General features: G+C 42.7%; 3 protein-coding genes across 7 annotated transcripts in view; 1 reads left to right on the top strand and 2 right to left on the bottom strand.

Annotated features, from left to right (window-relative positions):
* Nucleotides 1–35: 35 nt before the first annotated feature.
* Nucleotides 36–5,872, top strand: haus1 (HAUS augmin-like complex, subunit 1). The gene is made up of 9 exons (XM_077592940.1): nt 36–181; nt 250–424; nt 1,907–2,042; nt 2,113–2,247; nt 3,519–3,642; nt 4,265–4,330; nt 4,406–4,477; nt 4,562–4,609; nt 5,572–5,872. The coding sequence occupies exons 1-9, from the start codon at nt 161–163 to the stop codon at nt 5,614–5,616; spliced, it is 822 nt and encodes a 273-aa protein (XP_077449066.1). The 5' UTR covers nt 36–160; the 3' UTR covers nt 5,617–5,872.
* cfap298 (cilia and flagella associated protein 298) lies at nt 5,753–8,295 on the bottom strand. Its single transcript, XM_077592939.1, has 8 exons — nt 8,165–8,295; nt 7,186–7,347; nt 6,922–7,089; nt 6,769–6,836; nt 6,545–6,703; nt 6,350–6,481; nt 6,194–6,289; nt 5,753–6,121 (listed from the first exon to the last, which is right to left on the bottom strand). Exons 2-8 carry the CDS (start codon nt 7,322–7,324, stop codon nt 6,011–6,013), a joined length of 873 nt encoding a protein of 290 aa, XP_077449065.1. The 5' UTR covers nt 7,325–7,347; nt 8,165–8,295; the 3' UTR covers nt 5,753–6,010.
* Nucleotides 8,296–8,392: 97 nt separating this feature from the next.
* The window catches only part of synj1 (synaptojanin 1), a 23,927-nt gene continuing 10,518 nt past the window's right edge, over nt 8,393–21,801 (bottom strand). Inside the window, exons 10-30 of one of the 5 annotated variants that reach the window (XM_077592179.1) lie at nt 20,261–20,342; nt 20,031–20,183; nt 19,013–19,178; nt 18,881–18,904; nt 17,780–17,971; nt 17,621–17,705; nt 16,760–16,900; nt 16,497–16,689; nt 16,254–16,412; nt 15,475–15,631; nt 14,410–14,536; nt 14,137–14,349; nt 13,958–14,036; nt 13,506–13,833; nt 13,323–13,439; nt 12,126–12,167; nt 11,673–11,725; nt 11,394–11,583; nt 11,119–11,315; nt 10,951–10,974; nt 10,228–10,374 (exon numbers count right to left, since the gene is read on the bottom strand). In XM_077592179.1, the coding sequence (XP_077448305.1) occupies nt 10,954–10,974; nt 11,119–11,315; nt 11,394–11,583; nt 11,673–11,725; nt 12,126–12,167; nt 13,323–13,439; nt 13,506–13,833; nt 13,958–14,036; nt 14,137–14,349; nt 14,410–14,536; nt 15,475–15,631; nt 16,254–16,412; nt 16,497–16,689; nt 16,760–16,900; nt 17,621–17,705; nt 17,780–17,971; nt 18,881–18,904; nt 19,013–19,178; nt 20,031–20,183; nt 20,261–20,342 (2,719 nt within the window). In that variant the 3' untranslated portion in view covers nt 10,228–10,374; nt 10,951–10,953. Of the gene's footprint in view, nt 10,375–10,950; nt 10,975–11,118; nt 11,316–11,393; nt 11,584–11,672; nt 11,726–12,125; nt 12,168–13,322; nt 13,440–13,505; nt 13,834–13,957; nt 14,037–14,136; nt 14,350–14,409; nt 14,537–15,474; nt 15,632–16,253; nt 16,413–16,496; nt 16,690–16,759; nt 16,901–17,620; nt 17,706–17,779; nt 17,972–18,880; nt 18,905–19,012; nt 19,179–20,030; nt 20,184–20,260; nt 20,343–21,801 lie in introns of all 5 variants that reach the window. The other 4 variants (XM_077592175.1, XM_077592176.1, XM_077592178.1 and 1 more) reach the window with 4 other exon arrangements.

Here is a 21,801-nt window from a genome sequence, read left to right as displayed (position 1 = left end):
TTCCAACACTGTGTTTGTGTGCCATTTTTACGCCAAGGAAAAACATACGGAAGTCATTTCAATCTTTTTTCTGATTGGGCAACAAATACGGCAAACCGGAAGCAATGTCGTTGGCGGGGAAATAGAAAATACGTCGCCGACTTGTTTCGTTTCCTCCGTCATGAGTGAAAAACTCCAGAGGGTAACGAGCCGCGTTCGCTTTCTACTTGTTGTCGTTGTTGGTTGACTCACTTGTGTAACTTGTTTCAGGTGAAAAGTTGGCTGGCGTCTACGTTCGCCGACCAGGCGGTTCCTCCGTTTGAGGTGAACGTAAGGACCGCTGATCTTTTGGATCAGCTTGCCCGTTCCAGCGAGGTTCGATGCCGCCACATCAGCCTGCTCGCTCAAGACTTAAACCAAAAAGCGGATGAGTACGGGGCTGAGGGTGAGGCAAAATGAATTGAATTGATTGCTTTTATTGTCATTATATACGAGTATAATGAGATTTAAAGCTTTCACCACATCGTGCACACATAACAACAGACAAATAAATAATCAATAAATAAGAAATGAATAAATTAGTAGTCCAATGAATAAGTACACTCGTTTTACTTTTACATCAGCTCAAATAGTACGTATACATATAAAATCTGTGCTCATTTCTGGATGAGAAAGATAATATACAGCCGTGTCAGAGTAAAACCAACGCAGTTTAAGAAAAAAAAGTCCAAACCTTTAACCTTCCCATGTATATATACAGTGGTACCTCGAGATACGAGCTTAATTCGTTCCGGGACTGCGCTCGTATGTTGATTTACTCGTAACTCAAATGACCGTTTCCCATAGAAATGAACTAAAAAGAAATTATTTCGTTCCAACCTTCTGAAAAAACACAAAAAACAGGATATTGGATTGGTAAAACATCTATTAACAAAGTATCAAATAAGTAGTGGTTTAATAGTACTAAAATTAGATGGATTTCGCAGAGAGGAGAGAGAGGGACAGGGGGGGGATTTTTGCATGGCAACGCGCTCGTAACATAACAAACAAATTTAAATGAACTTGGATTACGATGCAGACACTCAAAAATAAGTTTAATCTAACCTTACACTAAACTTAATTCGAATTTTGTTTTAAATTTTGATACCTTTCTTCTCCCGGGTTGGCTCTATTTGCCCCGCCTCCACCCTGACTTTCAGATGCAACCTATCGAAGGTTGTTTGCTTTTGTCTTCTCTTCAAAATATTCCCAAAATGATGCACACAAATGTCCTCACAACAGGATAACGCACGACCACTTGCCAACGATAAGTAGTATATACGCCATTCGCACTGACTAACGGGGAAAAAAATGCAACTTTCCACCCAGTGCTCGTAGAGACATTACACAAGAGAATTGCGACCAGAAAGACAGTGCCCATGATGTTCTTATGAGCAGACTCTCGTATATCAAAATTTGTCTCGTATCTCAAGATAAATATTTGAAATTTTACTCGTATCTCAAATTGCTCGTATGTCGGGGCACTCGTATGTCGAGGTATGACTATATATATATTCGTATTGTAACTGAAAAACTATTGTTACTAAGTGTTAACAGTTTTTTAGATGAACTTGCCCAATCTGCCAACCCTAGTTGTGATTGCTCATGTTTTAATACCATTTACATCGCTAGACATCCAATCCAAATCGACTAGGTTGAATGTTTGTTCATTGACCACACCCAGTTAAACTAGACTGTGCGTCTACGGCCGTCAATGGCAGCCAATGACTGCATTGTAAAAGTTAAAAGAAAATGGTGCATCAGAGTGTTAAGGTAAGTAGCATAGGTGCTATAGCTGAAATTGAGTCTCACAATTGTTTTCATTTGTATGAAATTGCGCCCCTACCGCTTACAGTGCTGTCGGTGTAGATTTTAAGTGTTTTTGCAGGCGCTCACCTCCGGAACGTGACCGAGGAAAGCTTGGGCATTTCCTACACCACCGTGTCCAAGTCATCTGTGGACTCGTTGTCCTCTCTGGCGGACAATGCCGAGGCCCTGGCGCTCCGAGACACGTCTCTCTACAGGTGTGTGGAGCGGGCAATCTGAGCGCTGAATTCTGATGCGAAAGCCTGGCGGTTGCGCTTGGTTCGGCAGTTGGATGCCGGCTGTGAATTGCCTAACCAACCGGCTCCTGGTGGCGAAGAAGGCTGACACCGAGGCGGAGCGTGAGCTCTTGGCGCTCCGGAAGAAACTGGGCGACGCGGTGGTGCTGCAAGGACAACTGGAAGCGTATGTACACCCCCCACCCCTCCTTTGTAGATCTATCAATTTATACCGTATTTTCACGACTATAAGGCGCATATAAAAGTCCTCAATTTTCTCCAAAATAGACAGGGCATCTTATAATCCTGTGCGCTTTATATATGGACCAATACTAAAATTGTTATCACGATAAAATAAAATAAATCAGTTGATAGGACAACTACGGCAAGCAGCCCCCGACTCTACTATTTTCCCGTAGATAAAGTACTGCACAGTGACTGCTGGGATATATAGTTTTTTTTTGTCAATACACCCAATGGAATGGGGCCTGGCGATCGGCATCAACACTAGCTAGCTACTATTTGCGAATGGATTGTGGCCAGGCGATCGGCATCAACACAGTTGCGAAGCATGGAAGACAGCCTTGATATAGTTACGCTAGCTACTAGCTAACTACTATTTGCGAATGGATTGTGGCCTGGCGATCGGCATCAACACAGTTGCGAACCATGGAAGACAGCCTTGGAATAGTTACGCTAGCTACTAGCTAGCTACTATTTGCAAATGGATTGTGGCCGCCTGGACGAACGTATTAAACTCAGCGTTTTCGATGGACAATTGTTCAATTCGGACACAGAAAATGAGGACTTTGATGGTTTTGTGGGTGATGATGACGTGAATACATTGTAAAATGGCTAAATAAAGTACAACCGAACTCAGTCTTGCTTCCGTTGCCTTTTTAAAAACGTGTAGCGTGCATTTGGTGCATGTAGCACCAAATTAGTGTGTTCGCCATTGTAGTATATTCATACTATTAGTGCAAAGTTATCACAGCCGTCAACCTGGATGTATTGACAAAAGGACTATATATCCCAGCAGTCACTGCGCACCGGAAATAGCGTCTGGGGCTGCTTCCTTAGACAGCGCTATTACAGTTCGATAATCATCCATAAATAATATATATATGCCATGCCTGGCTGCGTCTAAAAGAACGGTGCGTCCTTTGTGTGTGTAAAATACAGAAATAGCACTCGTTATTGACACTGCGGCTAAAAATATGATGCGCCGAATAGTCGTGAAAATATGTTACTTGAAAATTTGACACAGTTTATCAAAAACGTTACATTTAGAAAACACATTCACTTTTTTGTTTCCCCAATAGAAGACGATTGTTGAAAACTGACTCAGAAATAAATGGCATCTCGAAATGGGCTTTTTCCCCCCCACTTGATTATCTTTAACTCTGTAGTTCTTTCCCTTTCTGAAACAATTGAGAGATGGAGTTATGTCATCCACAGCAACGTGAGCAAAGTGTGTGACGCCCAAGAGGTGGAGTGGGCCAAAGCGGAGGAGAGGCTGCTAAACATGGATTTTGTCAAAGGAAAGACTCGTGAGCTTTCCAACAGATGCCAGGCCAACGAGGTACTCCATTGCCATGTGTATCACGATGCAATAACAAAACGAACCGTATTGTAAAATAAGATACCATATTTACTCGCATGTAAGCCACACCATAAAACAGCCTTAAAATTGTAGAATTTTACAATTTCTCGCGTATAAGCCGTCCCCAATTCACAATTTCACCTCCATATTCCTTGTTTTAATAGGGAGTACAAATGTGTTACTTTGAAAGGAAAATCTTAAGAAAAATCATTGCACGTTGTATTTCTAGGTTACTGTATGAATCAATTAATGGTTCATATTACTGCAATAGTTGTCACTTTCGAACAAGAAATAAAACGGAAAAAAAACAAAGCGGAATTTTGTTGTATTTCATAATCACAAATGTACAATAATTTCCTTTCAAAAAGGAAGTAACGTAAGCACAACCAGGAAGTGTGTCCGTAGCAGTATAGGGTTCACCAAGGTGCAATAATAGCTTGAGATACACATTACGCAGGTATCCAGGCTGATATTTTATGCGCATATAAGCCGCACCCTTGATTCAGTCGTCATTTTTTTGTCCGACAAATGTGGCTTATATGTGAGTAACTACTTTATGTAAGGCTGGCATGATGTTACAAACAGTGTAAAACTCTTTCAGGCAACACTGGCGTCTAGAAACATGAAAGAATCGCTCAGCCATCAAGCTTTAGTCCGACTTTCAGAGGTCAACTCAAAGCAATAAATACATTTGCATGTTCAACTTGCTGTTTTTAAAGTAAACTTGATTCCATCTGAACAGGAAGTGACTACGGTCAAAGAAGAATTGGAACCCCTGAGGAAGAAACTGCAGCCTTTTATGGACCTTGCTCCAGTTTGTTCTGCTTTGAATTTTTTTGATCATAGAAAAAAAAAAATTGTTGGCGTTGACTGAGTGGGAATATGTTTTCCATCGCAGGACCCGTCTCTGGCTCGAGTGAAAATAGTAGAGGCCAAAATAGAGCTGGTAAGTGGCTGGCAACTGAATCCTACTACAGTCGTACCTCGAGACACAAGTTTAATTCGTTCTGGGACTGAGCTCGTATCTCGATTTACTTGTAACTCAAATGAACATTTCCCATAGGAATGAACTAAAACAAATTAATTTGTTCCAACCATCTGGAAAAAAAAACGCCCAAAACAGGATATTGGATTGGAAAAACATTTATTTGTTCTAATTCGCCATCTATTAACAAAGTAACAAATAGCTAGTGGTTTAATAGTACTGAAATGTGTTTAATAGTATTAAAATTAGATGGATTTCGCCGAGGGGAGAGAGAGCGAGAGATACTTTTTACACGGCAACGCGCTCGTAACACCTTAAACAAATTTAAATGAACTTGGATTACGATGCAGACACTCAAAAATAAATTTAATCTAACCTTACACTAAACTTAATTCTAATTTTGTTTTAAATTTTGATACTTTTCTTCTCCCGGGTTGGCTCTATAATGTCCCGCCTCCACCCTGACTTTCAGATGCAACCTATCGAGGGTTGTTTGGTTTTGTCTTCCCTTCAAAATATTCCCAAAATGATGCACACAAATGTCCTCACAATAGGATAACGCACGACTACTTGCGAACGAGTAGTATATACACACACCATTCGCACTAACAGAAAAAAAACACTGAAAAAATGCAACGCTCTGCCCAGTGCTCGTAGAGACATTACACAAGGGAGTTGCGACCAGAGACATTACACGAGGGAGTTGCGGGGAGAGAGACAGTGCCCATGATGTTCTTATGAGCAGCCTCTCGCGTCCGCTGTATGCTCGTATATCAAAATTTGTCTCGTATCTCAAGATAAATATTTACCCGAAATTTTACTCGTATCTCAAATTGCTCGTATGTCGGGGCACTCGTATATCGAGGTATGACTGTATGCTGAGACTGAAAATCAGAGTACATATTTTGCCCCAATTTTTGTAGGCAGCGCTCGATGCCCAGATGGAGATGCGCATGGAATCCCGGTGAAGTGGAACATCGTATTTAAAAGAATATTTATGGATTTTGGTGGCGCAAAGACCTGCGCCAAAGCACACGTGACTCCCGAAATCATTTGTGCTGTTTCCGCATGAATTCCTGGCTCTTTCAAATTTAGTGTGAAGAATTAAAGCAATCAGTGCTTTATTGTTAATGATAAGCTACATGGTTATTCTTAAGTTGCTCAACAAAATGCTTTAGAGTGGAAAAAAATTGTTGATAGAAATAAACAAAGTTTAGTTGTAAATGTTGTGAATTTTGAGAGTTTGGACCTCATGATTAATATTAGAGCGGTTTTAACACGGACAACCAAAAAGCATTTTATTCAACGGAACCACAGCAGGAATTTTTCTCAGATTTGGACTAGCTGAAAAGGTCCAAAAGGTTACCTGGGTCCCCATTTAATGTTGCTCAGACCTTGAAATTGTCTCTTGAGGACTTGGCGGTCTGACCAATCAGAGTCCATATAGCTGTCGTCATCTACTTCCTCTAATTTCTGGGGGGAAATGAACTCATCTATCCACAATGTACTTTCTGGCTTGTTTGTTTTGCACCACTTTTCCTTTACCTTGAGCTCCTCCTGTCTTCTGTAGAAATGCATCATCATTTGCTTGTGCTGCTCATTGGTGACCAGAGGCTCCCTCGCCGGCGCCCCCTGTCCTTTCTGTAACAAAACAATGCCATTGTGAAATGCTACTTTTCTCCTACTCCTTCAAATCCTCACCTTCTGGATCTTGACCACGAGCTTGGTCTTGTCGTTTTTGCCGATGTAATCCTGCAGCTTCTTGTCCCGTTGCATTTCCTTGGCTGCCCACCACAGCTGACACTCAGATTCTTCTAGCACTTGCAGTGACGCCTGACGGATGAGCACATTTTTCAAAAGATGGAAAAGTCTGCCGATTGTACACGGCCAACTCACCTGCGTACCCGTCAGGTCTTCCCGGTCCTCCAACTCCATGCGGATGGGGTCGTGAGGAGGAAGCCCCATAGGGTATACGATCATTACGGCGCCCCGCAGTTGAGCTAGCGCTTCCTTCACCATGGCCATGGTCACACACACGTTGACTTCCACTTGTTTCTACTCAAAACAATCAGTAAGGTGGGAAAGTTGTCCATCATCTGATAGTTGTTCGCGGGACTCACCTTGGAGACCAAGGCCTTTGCCTCGTCCATCGTTTTAAGGAGCACGGCTTTCATTTTCTCATTTGGCGCTGACAACATTAAGGCAATTTGCCATTTCATTGTAAAATACAGGGCTAACAAACATTTGACTGGAGGCGGCAAACGTTCGCCCACCGTGTCCGTTGCGCCGGCCGATATCGTCCTTCTTAAAGACGGAACCCCCGCTAGGCACACACTTGTCCTCCCACTCGTCCTTCAGCTTCAAGTCCACCAGTTGCTCATCCGTCAGACCTTGCATATTGGGCGGGAGTGTGACACCGTGCCCGGCAAGCTCGCCCATCTCTAAAAATGTTGCAAAATCCATATTAAAATGTGTGACATTCAGATTTTTGTTTCTTCCAAGCATGCCACTAATAATTCAGTCAAAAAATGTCTTGCCTGCACAAATTCGGTCCACTTTGAGCCGCCCATTATGAATGGCGGTGATGTCACGCACGAGCACGTCAATGGCCTCGGCCACGCTGGTGCTGAACAGGAAGCAGCTCTCGTCCCCTCGCTTGACGTGCAGGATTACCATTTTCAGAAAAAAGTTTGAAGTTCCTTCAAGACAAAAATATGTTGAGAACACAATGTAACTATGGTAACAACCAAAATAGGCACTGTAAAATTCGACAGCTGCAGGTTGGCCCTTACCGAGCAAGCTCACTTCAGTTCAATGGTGCACAATAAAACAAGAAATAAACCACTTTTCTAACAAATACATTTTTGTCAGAAATATTAATTTACAAAATAATACACAAATAAATGTAAAGACAAGTTTGCAAGAGGGCGCCTGGCAGCTAAGTGGTTAGCATGTCCGTCTCCCAGTGGGGGACCTGGGTTCAAATCCAGGTTGGTCCACCTGTGTGGAGTTTACATTATCTTACTGGGCCTGCGTGGGTTTTCTCTAGGTACTCCGGTTTCCTACCACATTCCGAAGACATGCAGGATAGGCTGATTGAACACACTGAACTGCCCCTAGGTATGAGTGTGAGCGTGAATTGTTGTTTGTCTCCTTGTGCCCTGCGATTGGCTGGCCACCAATTTAGGGTGTCCCCCGCCTCTGGCCCGAAGTCAGCTGGGATAGGCTTCAGCACCCCCCGCGACACTAGACTACACTTCAGAAAATTAGATGAGTTTGTAAGGCACATTTGAATTGTGTTTTGGAGAAAAGGTTTATTTACCATGTACGCGCAAAATTGGTCACCGAAAGACACATTTTCCCCTGGTAAAAATTATTCAACTCACCTACAATTGAAAATTGATATTGAGTTATTATCTATAGTAGAAAGTTAGTGGTAGTGCTATAGTTGTTGACCGCAGTATCAAGTTATCTCATCCTCATGAGCACAAATAATTTAGTTAAAACCATTCTTACCTTTTATGCCACAAAATAACAACAAAAAGGTCCCCGCTCACTCTTAGACGTTCACATTTGTTTACACTTGGTGACTTAGCAACTCGTGTTTGTGAACATACATCGAGTTTACTTCCGGGCTCTTCTTTGTTATCAACATGCGCGGCAGGTCATGATGACCAATTTGGATTTTCTGCCACCCAGAGGCCGATGGTAAAACCGCTGATTATTTAAAAAATAAGACAAGTATTATTCATTTACATTTTTATTTGTTTTGCTTACATACAACATAAACTGCCTTTATACATGTGTAATCGACGTGTATGGAATATTCACGGATATAAACATGTTGCTTTTTTGTACCCTCTTTAATACAGTACATATAATGTTTACCAGTACAGACTCATAATTCATGGATTACGGCCATTCATTTTAATAAAGGGGGTCGGAATGACACGGAAAATAAGCCATTTTGTGGCCAATAAAATCTCCAAAGCGACACAAAGAAAAGCTGCTGGTTTGTGGATACTTAGATATAGATCTATTCATAATAAACATTTCTACTTCACACACAAATGATGCCTTTTAATAGGAGTCAATGGATTTTTCACCAAAACACCACAATGAAGCTGGCTTTCGTTCCTATTTTAAATCAACACTGGTCACATCTTTCCAAACAATGCAGAGAATGAAGGGAAAGGTTGATAAAATCCACTTCCTGTTGTCAGGTTAAAACACTCTCACAATACTGTGAATTACAACTGACAAAAAAGCACCCTGAACACAACACACGACACGCCACAGTTTTTTTTAATCACGTATCGACCGAGAGTCAGCTGAAATCTTAAGACCAAAATGAAGAATATGGTCTTTCTGTGCATCGTGTACCATACGCACCACACGTGCACACTTGCTCGCTGCTTTAGAGGAAAGAAAAAATGATTGGAATGTGTGTGCAGCCTCTGTGCGCTTAAGTATCATTGTGCAAACACACAAAAGGCTTCTAAATGAACGACTGTATTTGTATACGGTGACCGTGGCGGGATTCGGCGTACATTCATGAGTAGAGCGAGCACAGCGTGAACCCTGACCCCGTCTTGCTATTGCACATCGAGTAGAACTGTAGCTGCAGCTTGTCTGAAAATACAGTCCACCTGTGCTGTTTTTTCCCCCCAGTGAATTCAGTATAGTACAGTGTTGTGCAAAAATTTGCTGTCAGCACTGAGTTCTGCTGGAAGACATGCCATGAAACAGGTGATAAAAGTTGATTCGAGAAATGTTGGAAAGCACTGAAACCCAGGGTGATATTGCACAGGCGCTTATAATTGATATATACTAGAACTGCAGCCACAGCTCGTTTAAAAATGTGTGTATTTTTAAAACTGGGTGGGATGCGTGCACATGTTCTGGCTCTTAATGAGGAATCAGTCTTAAATACTTTTAACACGCGCATATATACTGTATACGTATATGTATGTCTATCATAGATCTATCCAGGATCACCGTTCTGTCGGCTGTCTGGGAAAGAAGAGGGAGCTGGGACTGGATCCATCGGGGAGTTTAGGGACTGCTGTGGAGGTTTGCAACGGGAGAGGGTTTGGGATTTCGCTCAACGCAGGGCTTGAGGTTAACCAGTCCGGCTCAGGGTATGGGGTCGCATTGGGGGGCAGTGTTTTAACTGTGTGGGCGGGATACGCCAGCGTAGGGGTTAACCAGTCCGGCTCGGGGGCGAGGGGTGTCGGAAGCACCACGTCACGCAACCAGTCTGGTTCAGAGAGGGGGGCGGAGCTAGGGGGCAAGGTGGCGCTTCTAGCCGGGAGGGGGAAGTCGTCGTTGAAGGTGACCCAGTTAGGGGGCTGACGACGTGGCGGAAGCACGGGTGGGACGGACACTAACAAGGACGCGCTACGCGAGAGGGGCTGCGGGGTAGGCGCGGACATCTGGACGAATGGGTTGGTGCTATTGGGCCGGACGGGAAGCGGATCGGCGCCATAGGGGTTGGGTGAGGCACGCAGTGTCTCCTGCGAGCGACTGCGGGGCATAGCGGGTGGCGGGGGCGGAAGGAGGGTGACGCCGCTTGAGGTTGAACGTGACATTGAAGAAGAGGGGACAGTGGGCGGCGCCCTCAAGGATGAGGTGCAGATCGGGGATGGGGTGTTTTGCTGGGAGGACAGGAAGTCAAGGGCGTTCGGGGTGATAGGCTTCCATTGGATGCCGTTCAGCCCGTTGGTCTGAAAAACAAAAAAACACATCAATCCTGATATTATGACTTTCTAACTGTCTATTCTGGGACCACGTTTCCACCAGAAGGTTCCAGACTAGTTCGACACTTTCGAAAGATTTAGTACGGTATGACATTTTGTCATTTTAGGCAGCATGTAAAGCTACAAATAGGGAAACGCATGCTGCCCAAATAGAGTTAAGGGTGTGACTGATATTGCCTTGTACAAGGTGGACTTTACTCTCCAAGATTTCGGGTACGAGTGGTCCCCCACAGGAGATTAAAACAGCTGGTGGAAACCAAACTTAAGAACCAACTGCGCCTACTAAGTGTGCTAAAAAATGAGGTAGAGACCTCCGGTAGTGGTTCTGCCAACCAGAAACTAGATTTTATAGACCCCCAGCCCCACAGCGTGACCTCAAGCAGACCCATATGAACACTAGCACAGATGAAGGAAATCATACCAAAATGATCCTAGCATGTATAAAAGCACACATTTCTGTCCTTGAGTTGACAGAAAGGAAACTCAGGAGGACAAAAAATGTAGGGGTATTCAGATGCGCTACGGAGGATAGACAAAAAGTACCTGTCAGCCTGAAGGCTTCTCCGGCTTGCGAGAGAAAGGATTGACAAGTCAAGAGAAACAAAAGTGAAAGGAAGGTATTAAAGTAGTGAGGAGCGAGGAAAGAGAGAAACTCCATTTTGTCAAGGCTGGAAGAGTGAAGGGCGAAAAAAAACCGGCCTGGGCACCAACCTGCGGGGCCGAGTTGGCCTTGGCGGCGTCCGGGGTCATAGCGTGATGCGAGCGGGATCGAGGTGGCGGCTTCGGGGAGGCCAAAGTTTGGGCAGGAGCAGCAACGGCAGGCGTGGGTTGCATTGGTGGAGGCAGTTGGGACTGGAATGTTGGTACCGTCGCTCTGACGGCAGGGGGCGCGGTCGGGGCGGCTCCCGCTGTTGAGGGCGACGATGAACAAGTGTGTCATATCAATACTATTTAGCTTGGTAAAGCACAAAAACAAGTGTCCTCACCTAGAGGAATGTCAGAAGCTTTGACCGGAGCCCCAGGCACTGGTCGAGGGGCGCCGGGGTGGGTGTCGACCACGGGTCGTGGAGCCCCCGGGTGGACTTCAGGGATGGGCCGAGGTGCTCCGGGGTGGGACGGAGGAGATGGACGTGACTGCGGGGCCAAACTAATCACGCCGGCTCGAGGGGGCAAATTCTACAAAAAAACAAGTATCATTCTCACCGGGAAGACCAGTAGCATCATTATAAATCAGATTTTTGAAAGGAGTCGTAACGGAAACCTACTGGCCGAGAGGCAGCTCCGGGTCCAGGGGGCCCAGCGACCACCTGCCCTCGACCTGACAAGGTTGTGACAGACAAAGGCAAGTAAATCAAAATTTCTCACTTCAGATGGATAAATTAACTGCATGAGAATGAAACAAACACAAGCAAGCCAGGCACTTCAACAAAACACCTGATAGTGTTCTGCACTTTGTCTTTGCTAATAAGAACAATTTAAGGACTCACTGCAGTAAGTCCATAGGCGAGCAAGTTTCAGACTTTGGTTTAAAAAAATCTAATTTTTCCTAAAAACAAAGGAAATGTCCTTAAATAATAATAAAAAATGTTTAAATCTAAAGCACATGGACATTTTACCTAATTTCTTTTGTTAAAAAAAAGAATTCATGCCTGTATTACGTTCTCAAAAAAAAGTTCACCCTGGTTTAAGTCTAAAGGGGTCTGCTTCGAGGCACTTACCTGCGGGAGCACCAGTCCGAGGAAGAGCTGGGCTTTTTGGTCCTTTGCAGCACAACGGAAACCAAAATATACAATTGTCATACATAAAACTAATGTGAAAAGGATCCCCTAGAAGTCTGAATGTGGGACTTTACAATCACATAAAATGGGAGTCCATGACGGGAATGTCACTGGCTGCAATCCAAGTCATACTAATGGAATCATCTAGGCACTGTTTACACGCATATAAGCCGTATTTGTAACTCAAATAAATGATGACTGAATCAAGGATACGGCTTATATGCGCACAATACCTGCTATACTCTTTCTCACCAGTAGACGTCGGCAAAGTAACATTTACTATTTGTTGGTTATTTTCTGTTTTGCAGTAAGAAAACTACCATTACTGGATGAATTAATTCCTTATGATATTGACCCTAGTAATGTACTTTTGATTCAGAAATACCACGTGTGATGATTTTTCTTAAGATTTTCCCTTCAAAGTAACACATTTGTACTCCCTATTAAAACCATGAATATGGAGGTGAGAATTGTGAATCAGGGGGAGGCTTATACACGGGAAATAGTAAAATTCAACAATTTTAAGGGTGCGGCTTATATGCGAGTAAATATGGTATATTTCTATCACTCAAACCATGATTTCTGAGGTAACCTTTCAGAGCCAAAATGGGGAAGACGAGATCGGTTTTACCAAAAAAACGTAGTTTTAAAAAAATTAAATAAAATTCCCATACAAAAGTGGTTGTATGGCGTACACAATTTGAAATGATCAAAAAACGTATAAAATACGGGAAAAACGTATAAGTTGACAGTTATGTTATACCATGGAAGACAGTATATCTAAACATAAACACACAAGTGACACTAATTCACGTGATGGTAAAGCCACAGAAGTAGAGTCAGATACATTTTTTTCCGCTTGTGAACAAGGATCGAGGGTGCAAGCACTGAATGCCTATTTAGCATTTTGGTATTTTTTTGCTAAGGGTTAAGATAAAATCCCAAAAAGATATTAAACAGTTTCAACTCTTATTGAGACATTACACCGCATTGCATTCAAGAACTGGGACACCTGTCAGTATCTTACTGGCTCGCTATCTTGGCTCCACCCAGAGACACACCAGATGCCAGCGAACCACCTTTTGACACTTTTCTGATTCTCATCAAATCGATTTAAAAAAAAAGGTAATTCTCTACCTGAGGGCGGTGGCGGGCGCTGAGGGGGTGCAGGTCTTGCTGGGGGAGCGTTGGGTCGAGGTGGTGGTGCACGTTTGGGTTCCAAAGGCGCCCCGGGCTGGAAGTCTACAGGAGGTACTGGGGGAAATCGGGGAGACATGGTCGAATACCTTGCCGAGGCATCGGTGCCCGCGGAAAACTCACCTTGAGATGGTCGCACGGGTTGAACACTGCGTCCGGGCCTGTCCCCGTGGGTGGGCGAGGCGCAGGGGCTTACGCGTGGCGACGGTACCGGTGAAGAGCCCACTCCGGAGCCTGGCTGCAGATGCTGGGGAAGGACCGCCTCCAGCTCCTCATCCACGTCGCCCTCCATGTCGTAGTCATCGTCGCCCAGGTCGGCGTCCTCGGCCAGAAGGCTGGAGCTGGCAGAGGCGGGGACGCTCCCGCAAATGCGCTCCACGCTCATCTCTTCTTCCAAGCTCTTGATCCAACCAGGACTTTTCAGGCGAATGTCGATCACCTTTCCGAGAACCTGCAGGAGAATCGTTAACAGCTTAGTCGAAGGTGACTCTTATCGAGTTCATAGCTTTTTCGGATCATCTAAAAACAAAAAGAGCCAAGATACGGAGCAATTAATATTAAGAGGCGCAACTTACAGTGGAGGCGCTGAGAGACAAAGCAGCCAGAGCAGAGTAACCTTCCAGGAATGTCACCCACATCTTCTCCTCAACAAATCTAAAAAAAAAAAAGAAAATCTCATGACCATTGTTTTAATTCAATACAAGCAAAACTAATCCCAGGATGGACTTCACAGCTCCTTAAAGTCAAATTTCACCTGATGAGGATGACTTCGCCGAAGTTAGCGAACTTGTCGAGCAGCTCGTCGATGAGCGCGTCGTCGAAGAAGTCGTCTGGGCCTGACGAGCACAGGGACACCAGGATCGTGCCATCCGGGGGACCCTGCAGGGCGATGACGTCCTTGTAGACCTGATGCCGGGCTTCCGGGTCCACCTCCAGGATGTCCACGTCAATGACGGCCACCACCGGCCTATCAAGCCATTGTCAGCACATCTCATTCTCTAGACGGGACAGATTGGATCATGCCCACCTGTGGTCCGAGGTCTTGAGCTCGGCTCTGCTGTAGTACTTGAGGGTCCCGGAACTCCAAGGGTAATCTGGGTCGTCCTCGTTTTCAGCCGACGTGGACACCGCACCAACCACGTTCATTTCTTCAGCTGCAAGTCGGAAGACAGTAATATTCTGACTTGGATTTCATAGAATTACAGTAAAATCCGACATACGAGCAATTTGAGATACAAGTAAAATTTTGAGCAAATATTTATCTTGAGATACGAGACAAATTTTGATATACGAGCATACAGCGGACACGAGAGGCTGCTCATAAGAACATCATGGTCACTGTCTTTCTGATCGCAACTCCCTCATGTAATGTCTACGAGCACTGGGCGGAGCGTTGCATTTTTTCAGTGTTTTTTCTCGTTAGTCGGTGCGAATGGCGGAGCTTGTTCGCTAATACGAGAGGAGTACTACTTCCCAGGCAAGTTGGCAAGTGGCCGTGCGTTATCCTATTGTGAGGACATTTGTGTACATCATTTTGGGAATATTTTAAAGGGAAGACAAAAGCAAACAACCCTCGATAGGTTGCATCTGAAAGTCATGGGGGAGGCGGGGCAAGGTAAAGAAAAAAGGTATCAAAATTAAAAACAAAATTAGAATTGAATTGAGTGTAAGGTTAGGTTAAACTCATTTTTGAGTGTCTGCATCGTAATCCAAGTTCATTCAAATTCGTTTATGTTATGTTACGAGCGCGTTGCCGTACAAAAAGTCTCTCCCCGCTCTGTCCCTCTCTCTCCCCTCTGTGAAATCTGTCTAATTTTAGTACTATTAAACACATTTTAGTACTATTAAGCCAGTAGTTATTTTTTACTTTGTTAATAAATGGCGAATTAGAACAAATTAAAAAAAAATTCCAGCCAATATCCTGTTTTTGGTGTTTTTTCAGAGGGTTGGAGCGAATTAATTTGTTTTTAGTTCATTTCTATGGGAAACGTTCATTTGAGTTACGAGTAAATCAACATGAGCTCAGTCCCGGAACGCATTAAGCCCGTATCTCGAGGTACCACTATACACTAAATGCAAAATTCAGGCGTACCCGTCTTGTCAAAGTTCCACTTGCGGCGCTTCCAGAGGATGCGGTCGGTCCAGGCGGGTGTGCGGCACTTCTCACTCGTGTCATAGTCCTCAGAGAACAGGTCATACTTGTAAGTAGGCGCGAAATCCAACTTGCCCTCCGTGAATCCACGGAACACCTGGAATTGGAAGTTCCTCATTGCAACTTATTGATGATCAAATGTACTGAGAATTTAATGTATAGAGATTTGATAAAAATATTTTAAAGCCTTGTGAGTATTTTATGTTCTTTTATATTCTTTCTTTAAAATAAAAAAGGATTTTAAACCAATATCTTTAGTTGTTTTTCAAATGTATTACTAAAAAAACATTAAAACTAATTTTTAAAATGTAAATATTCTGTTAATTTAATTTTCAAAAATTATCAAACCAAAATTGTAACTAAATTCAACAAAATTCAAGATTCTCTTATTTGTGTAGTTTAGAATGAAAGCATACAATTATCTTTGCAATGAATGGAAATATTTGCAGACATCTGCTATTGCTAAACTGCTGATATTTAACATCCAATACTTGCCAGCATATAGTTTTGCTTCTGCTGCACATTTCCATCTTATATGTTACCCCTGGAGTAATAAACTAGTGAATCCCACATTATTTTTAACAAATTTGAACCAATGAGTCGACTTCTGGCAAAAATAAACAAGGATTGATCGACTTTCAAAATTGTGGTTTGTGGCACACATCCACATCACAGTGCCAGCAAAAGAAACAAATGGAGTGTCGGGAACTTATTCGTACCATCCCAGCGTTCTTCTGATCAAAGAGCTGGTCACCGGAAGTCAGGGCATCCCAGTTCTGCTGCCTGATCAGCTCTTTCACCTCCTCGTTGGGTAGGTTGATGCGGTAGTTGAAGTCTCCGCACCAGAAAACATAGTCATGAGAGTAGAGCAGGCGACCCTGAGGGGAGACGACGAGCCCAGGTCAAATAGCAAAAAAACGGTTCGCCAAAGACGAGATCTTTGCGTGGGTGCCTTGTTCTACCATGGGGAAAGTGAGCTTGCGTGTGATCTCGTTGTAGTCGTCGTTCCTCTCTTTGACCTGCGACTGTCCCGCCGCAAAGTGCGAGCACACGAAGCAAATGCTGGTAGTGTGGAAGAGCAGGCGGATGGCCACGCCACCTTTGTTTCCAGTGGCGCCGCCCATGCCTGTTTTCACGGTGTCCACCGCAACGTCCCTGCATCAGCGGTAAGTGTCAAAATCTTTAAATGGATGTCCGGCGAGTGGAAAACGTCGGGCGGCGGTACCTGATGTAGGGTGCGTGCTGTGGGCGGATGAAGACGAACAAGCACACGCCCACCAGCTGCTCTGACGCGAGCAGCACATATTTGTGGTCGCGCGAGATGTTCTTCTGCAGCTCGGCGGCCCAGAGCTTCTGGTTGGTGGTGCTGCAAGGACATCGTGGAAAAATTGGAGGACATTTTGGCTCTCAGAATTTGCAAAAAAATAAGCCTTTTCTGGTCTTCTATAGCATATTCATCAATAATAGGTCATAAACTATGGTTAGCTCACTTTATGGATCAATTGGAATTTTTTTTTATAAGAAATGATTTCATATTTATAATACCAGAAATAATCACTAACAAGTGTACAGGAAACAGGTTTGCAAATAGCTAAGATCAGCTTTTTCCCAGAATTGAGTGAGACTTTTAAAAGGCTAACTAATAAATAAATAAATAAATAAGAAAATATAAAAATTGAAATGAGAATATAAATTTGCTTGAAAATTGATGTCAAATTTATTGTGTGATTCATGGCATTCTTCTTATACCATGATAATAGTATATTAGGGTAACGGGATTGCCTGCAAGTTGTTGTGGGACACGGGTGACACAAACTTGACATTTATATGTAAAAATTTGCTAAAAATGTTTACACATTTACATAGACGTTAAAAAAATAATACCCCAAATAACCATTTTGAGATTAATAGTGGTGACTTAATGGGAAACCAGAGAAAATTGCATTTTTGGGGCACTTCTTGGGAATTTAAAGATATGTTCAAGCATGTTTAGAGTCTCAAGGAAAGATAAATTATCAGAAAACTGCACGTTTTAGTATTTTGTATGTACTAGATTATTGCAAATGTGAAAGTTTACATTCCGTACCTGGCGCTGACAATGTTTCCGGCATTCAGCTCAACCATTTCCTCAAAGCCAATGGCAAATATATCCACCGGGTTGGCTTTGCTCTCTGGGAACAGAAGGGAAAAAGGTATGGTGGCAGACCAGAAGAAAAATCTCTCCCTTCAGAACCATTTTGGGAACCTTGGAAGTCAGGGTTTCCGGCGATCTTGGGCGCATCGAGCAGCCAGTCATTGAGAGTCTGGTTACGGAAGGCGATGCTACGAAACTGCTTGCCGCCGTTGACATTCCATGTGCCCACGCACACCCGGATCTGCTTGGGCTGCGTGTACTTGTGGTGGTTCTGGCACATGCCCAGCAGAACCCTGGGTGAGGCTGAGGAAAAGAGCAAAAGTTGATTGCCAATACATTTTTATTGAAGGGGGGGGACTAAGAAAACAACAAGAACTGATAGAGGATGTGGCTAATTTCAACATATGAAAATGCTTTAACAAAATGGGGAATGAGAAAAAAAATAAAAACTAGTCAAATGGCTTTCAAGTTGACATAATAAAAAAGTTACTGGCAAAAATATATTGACTGATTTTTTTTTTTTTACAGTTTATTACTATTTAATTTTTGTTTATTCTTTATTTTCTACTTGGTTACGGCACATTAGACAGATTTCATGCTGCCCTCTAAAGCAGGGGTCGGGAACCTTTTTAATGGAGAGAGTCATAAACAATTCATATTTTCAAATATTATTCCTTGAGAGCCATAATCATAAATTAAAAATAAAATTACATGAAAATGTGTTATTTTTTACCACTTTTATAGGATTTTTTTGACAATATTTGTACGCTGTTGATTAACAATGAGACGATGCATACAGAAAGATCAAATTTAAAAAAAAAGATCATTAAAACGGCTCTAGACGTAGTGTTGGCGCCAGTGCCGATGTGATTCGGGAGTCTGCTCTCTCACCAACGGTTTCAATATTTTATCTCACAGGGTAGCAGAGAGCTATATGCACCCATCAAAAGAGCCACATATGGCTCCCGAGCCATAGGTTCCCTACCCCTACTCTAAAGGTTTAGTTTAGTTTGACAGTTATTTTAAGAGAAAACAATTATGAGGGAAAAAGTCCAAGATTGTGTTCGTGGATAAAAACTAACAACTGATATTTTTTCCTTGAGAAAAAAAACTGTCAACTGTTATAAACTGAGGGGGTAAATGATATATTTGATTGAAACATCCAGTGAGTATTAGGTGGGGGACATTGTTCATCCACTTCAATTAGGTTACCTGACTGCAATACAGGCTCCGTGACTAACAGAGCGCAGCGTGGAAAGAAGGAAGAAAAAGGCACGTTAGTTCTAAACACACGCTGACCAGGAAAGACCATCTCATGGCAAACTAAATGCTCCTTTGAATTACCATAAAGGCTGGAGGTGGTGAGCAAAGCCCTTGCTTTGTCGGCCAGGTCGCTGTTGAGCGTGGAGCCCAAACGGAGGATGTCGATGGCCTCCTGCTTGGAGCTATCAAAGAAGTTGTTCTGGATGGTCCTGGTCACAGAGCGGGCTCCATCTTTCAGCTTTCCGCCCTGGAATAAATACATTTGTTTTGACGTTGGATCAAAAATAGACAGGTTGTACTCCAATATCAGTCCGGCGATGAAGATTTTTGCTTCACGCGACACAACAATGGTTCCCAAAGCAATGCACTTAAGAGAAAATATCACCCCCTGAAAAAATAAGAATACAATCACAAAAAGGAGATCCAGTTGGGCCGCAAATTTGCAGTTTTGTAAAAGGAATGTGTTTGGGTAAAATTGAAATAATGATTGCATCTCAACTGAGATTGCTAGTGGATATGAAGGACCAGTAATGCCCAAATTAAATAAATAAACAGAATTATTCATACAATAAAAATTGAAGTAACATTGAAGTATATATATGATAAATCAAAATAAATAAATCAAAATTTGAATTAACACACATTGAATGGATATTATGAAAATGAAAACAAACTATTGAGATCAACAGACGTTGAAATAAATCAATAATAAAGCAAACAATAATATTTGAATGACATAAAATTATGTATTTATATTTTTGTGTGTATTATTCAATTAATTTGGGCACTCTTTCAACATCAGTGAAGGGGAATCACTGCAAAAAAGACCATAAAAAAGGAAACCCTCCAACATTTAAATTCAATCAGAGCCACAGGAAAACAAAAGCCACTCCTCCCATCCAGTTAGGAAAAGCGAAACCAACGATTCTAAAACAGAAAGGGAAGCTCGAACGTAAACTTACCGCACACGCAGCATTCCAGAAGGAGGCAGAAAGAAACAGTATGGAATTACAACAACACACAGTATTGCACGCACACAACAAGGAGCTGCTCTTTTAACCGGAGCGAGCAACGAAGCAAAGCGTGGCGGTTGAGGCACCTTGGCCTTGCCATCCAGGGCACCGGTGCCAGCATAGATCTTGCTGATGGAGTCCCCGTTGCCTGACCACATGGTCCGAAAGACTTCCTGGAAGCGGGCGACCAGCTGAGGTTTCTCCGTCAGGCCCATTTCTTCCAGCTGCTTGGCTAGCATCTGAAGGGCGAATATAAATACCATCAATAAAAGGGGAACACCAATAGAGTGAGACCTAGGGGTGAACGCTACCCAACCTCCAGTGCAAAGAAGGCTTGGACGCTGTTGGTTCTGTCCAAACAATCCAGGCAGTTTGTCCTTAGGGTGCCACCTTGGCTCCTAAAAGACAAAAAGAGGCACACAATTGCTAAGGGTGGATTTAATATTCGAACATATGGATAACCACTAGTGCCTAAAATGAATCAATAGACATGCAATTAAAAATAAACAATCTTAAGTCGGTTCCAAACTTCTTGGGTGGTGTTTGCATGTTCTCCCTGTGCCTGCATACAGTTGTGGTCAAAAGTTTACATACACTTGTGAAGAACATAATGTCATGGCTCTCTTGAGTTTCCAGTTATTTCTACAACTCTTGATTTTTCTCTAAGAGAGTGATTGGAACAGATACTTCGTTGTCACCAAAAACATTCATGAAGTTTGGTTCTTTTATGACTTTATTATGGGTTAACAGAAAAAGTGATCAAATCTGCTGGGTCAAAAATATACATACAGCAACATGAATTAGCAATTTTGGTGACTTAGAAAGTTGTGTCAGTGAAATGAGCTTCATAGCATGGCCTCTTAACTTCTTGTGAGTGATTATGAGTAACTACAGCTGGTGACTTCTACATACCTGTCAACCTCTGCCGATAACTGCCCTTATAAATGATTATTGATTCCCCTTACAAACCCCCAAAAAACCTTACAAACACCGTACGAGTCCTACGGTGTTTGTAAGGTTTTTTGCTGCCAATGGAACTGGTGCTTTACATAGAGTAAATGGGATATTGAAGAAGGGTTACCTTCAAATTCTTCAAGATAACCTAAAGTCATCAGCCCAAAGATTGGGTCTTGGGCAAAGTTGGGTGTTCCAACAGGACAATGACCCCAAACACATCAAAAGTGGTAATGGAATGGCTAAGTCAGGCTAGAATTAGGGTTTTCGAATGGCCTTCCCAAAGTCCTGACTTAAACTCCATTGAGAACTTGTGGACAATTCTGAAGAAACAAGTCCATGTCAGAAAGCCATCAAATTTAACTGAACTGCACCAATTCTGTCAAGAGGAGTGGTCAAAGATTCAACCAGAAGCTGGACAGAAGCTTATGGATGGCTACCAAAAGCGCCTAATTGAAGTGAAAATGGCCAAGGGACATGTCACCAAATATTAGCGCTGCTGTATGTATATTTTGACCCAGCAAATTTGATCATTTTTTTCTGTTCACCCATAATAAAGTCATAAAAGAACTAAACTTCATGAATGTTTTTTGTGACAAAGATCTGTTGCAATCACTCTATCAGAAAAAAATCTGAGTTGTAGAAATAACTGGAAACTCAAGAGAGCCATGACATTATGTTCTTCACAAGTGTATGTAAACTTTTGACCACAAATGTATGTTTTCTCCAAGTACTAAAGTTCCAAATCAGGGTGTACCCCACCTAGTTTTGAGTTTGCTGGGATAGGCAAAAAAAAGTATTGATTCATTTAACTGTCTCCATTTTTTTTCTACAAAGGATATTTATTTCAATTTGTTTAAACATGTATTTTGATTTTAATTAGTTTCAGTATTTATTATCAAT

The sequence above is a fragment of the Stigmatopora argus genome, chromosome 22 (assembly GCF_051989625.1).
Source record: "Stigmatopora argus isolate UIUO_Sarg chromosome 22, RoL_Sarg_1.0, whole genome shotgun sequence".
Taxonomy (NCBI): domain Eukaryota; kingdom Metazoa; phylum Chordata; class Actinopteri; order Syngnathiformes; family Syngnathidae; genus Stigmatopora; species Stigmatopora argus.
This window is presented reverse-complemented; position numbering and strand designations above follow the sequence as displayed.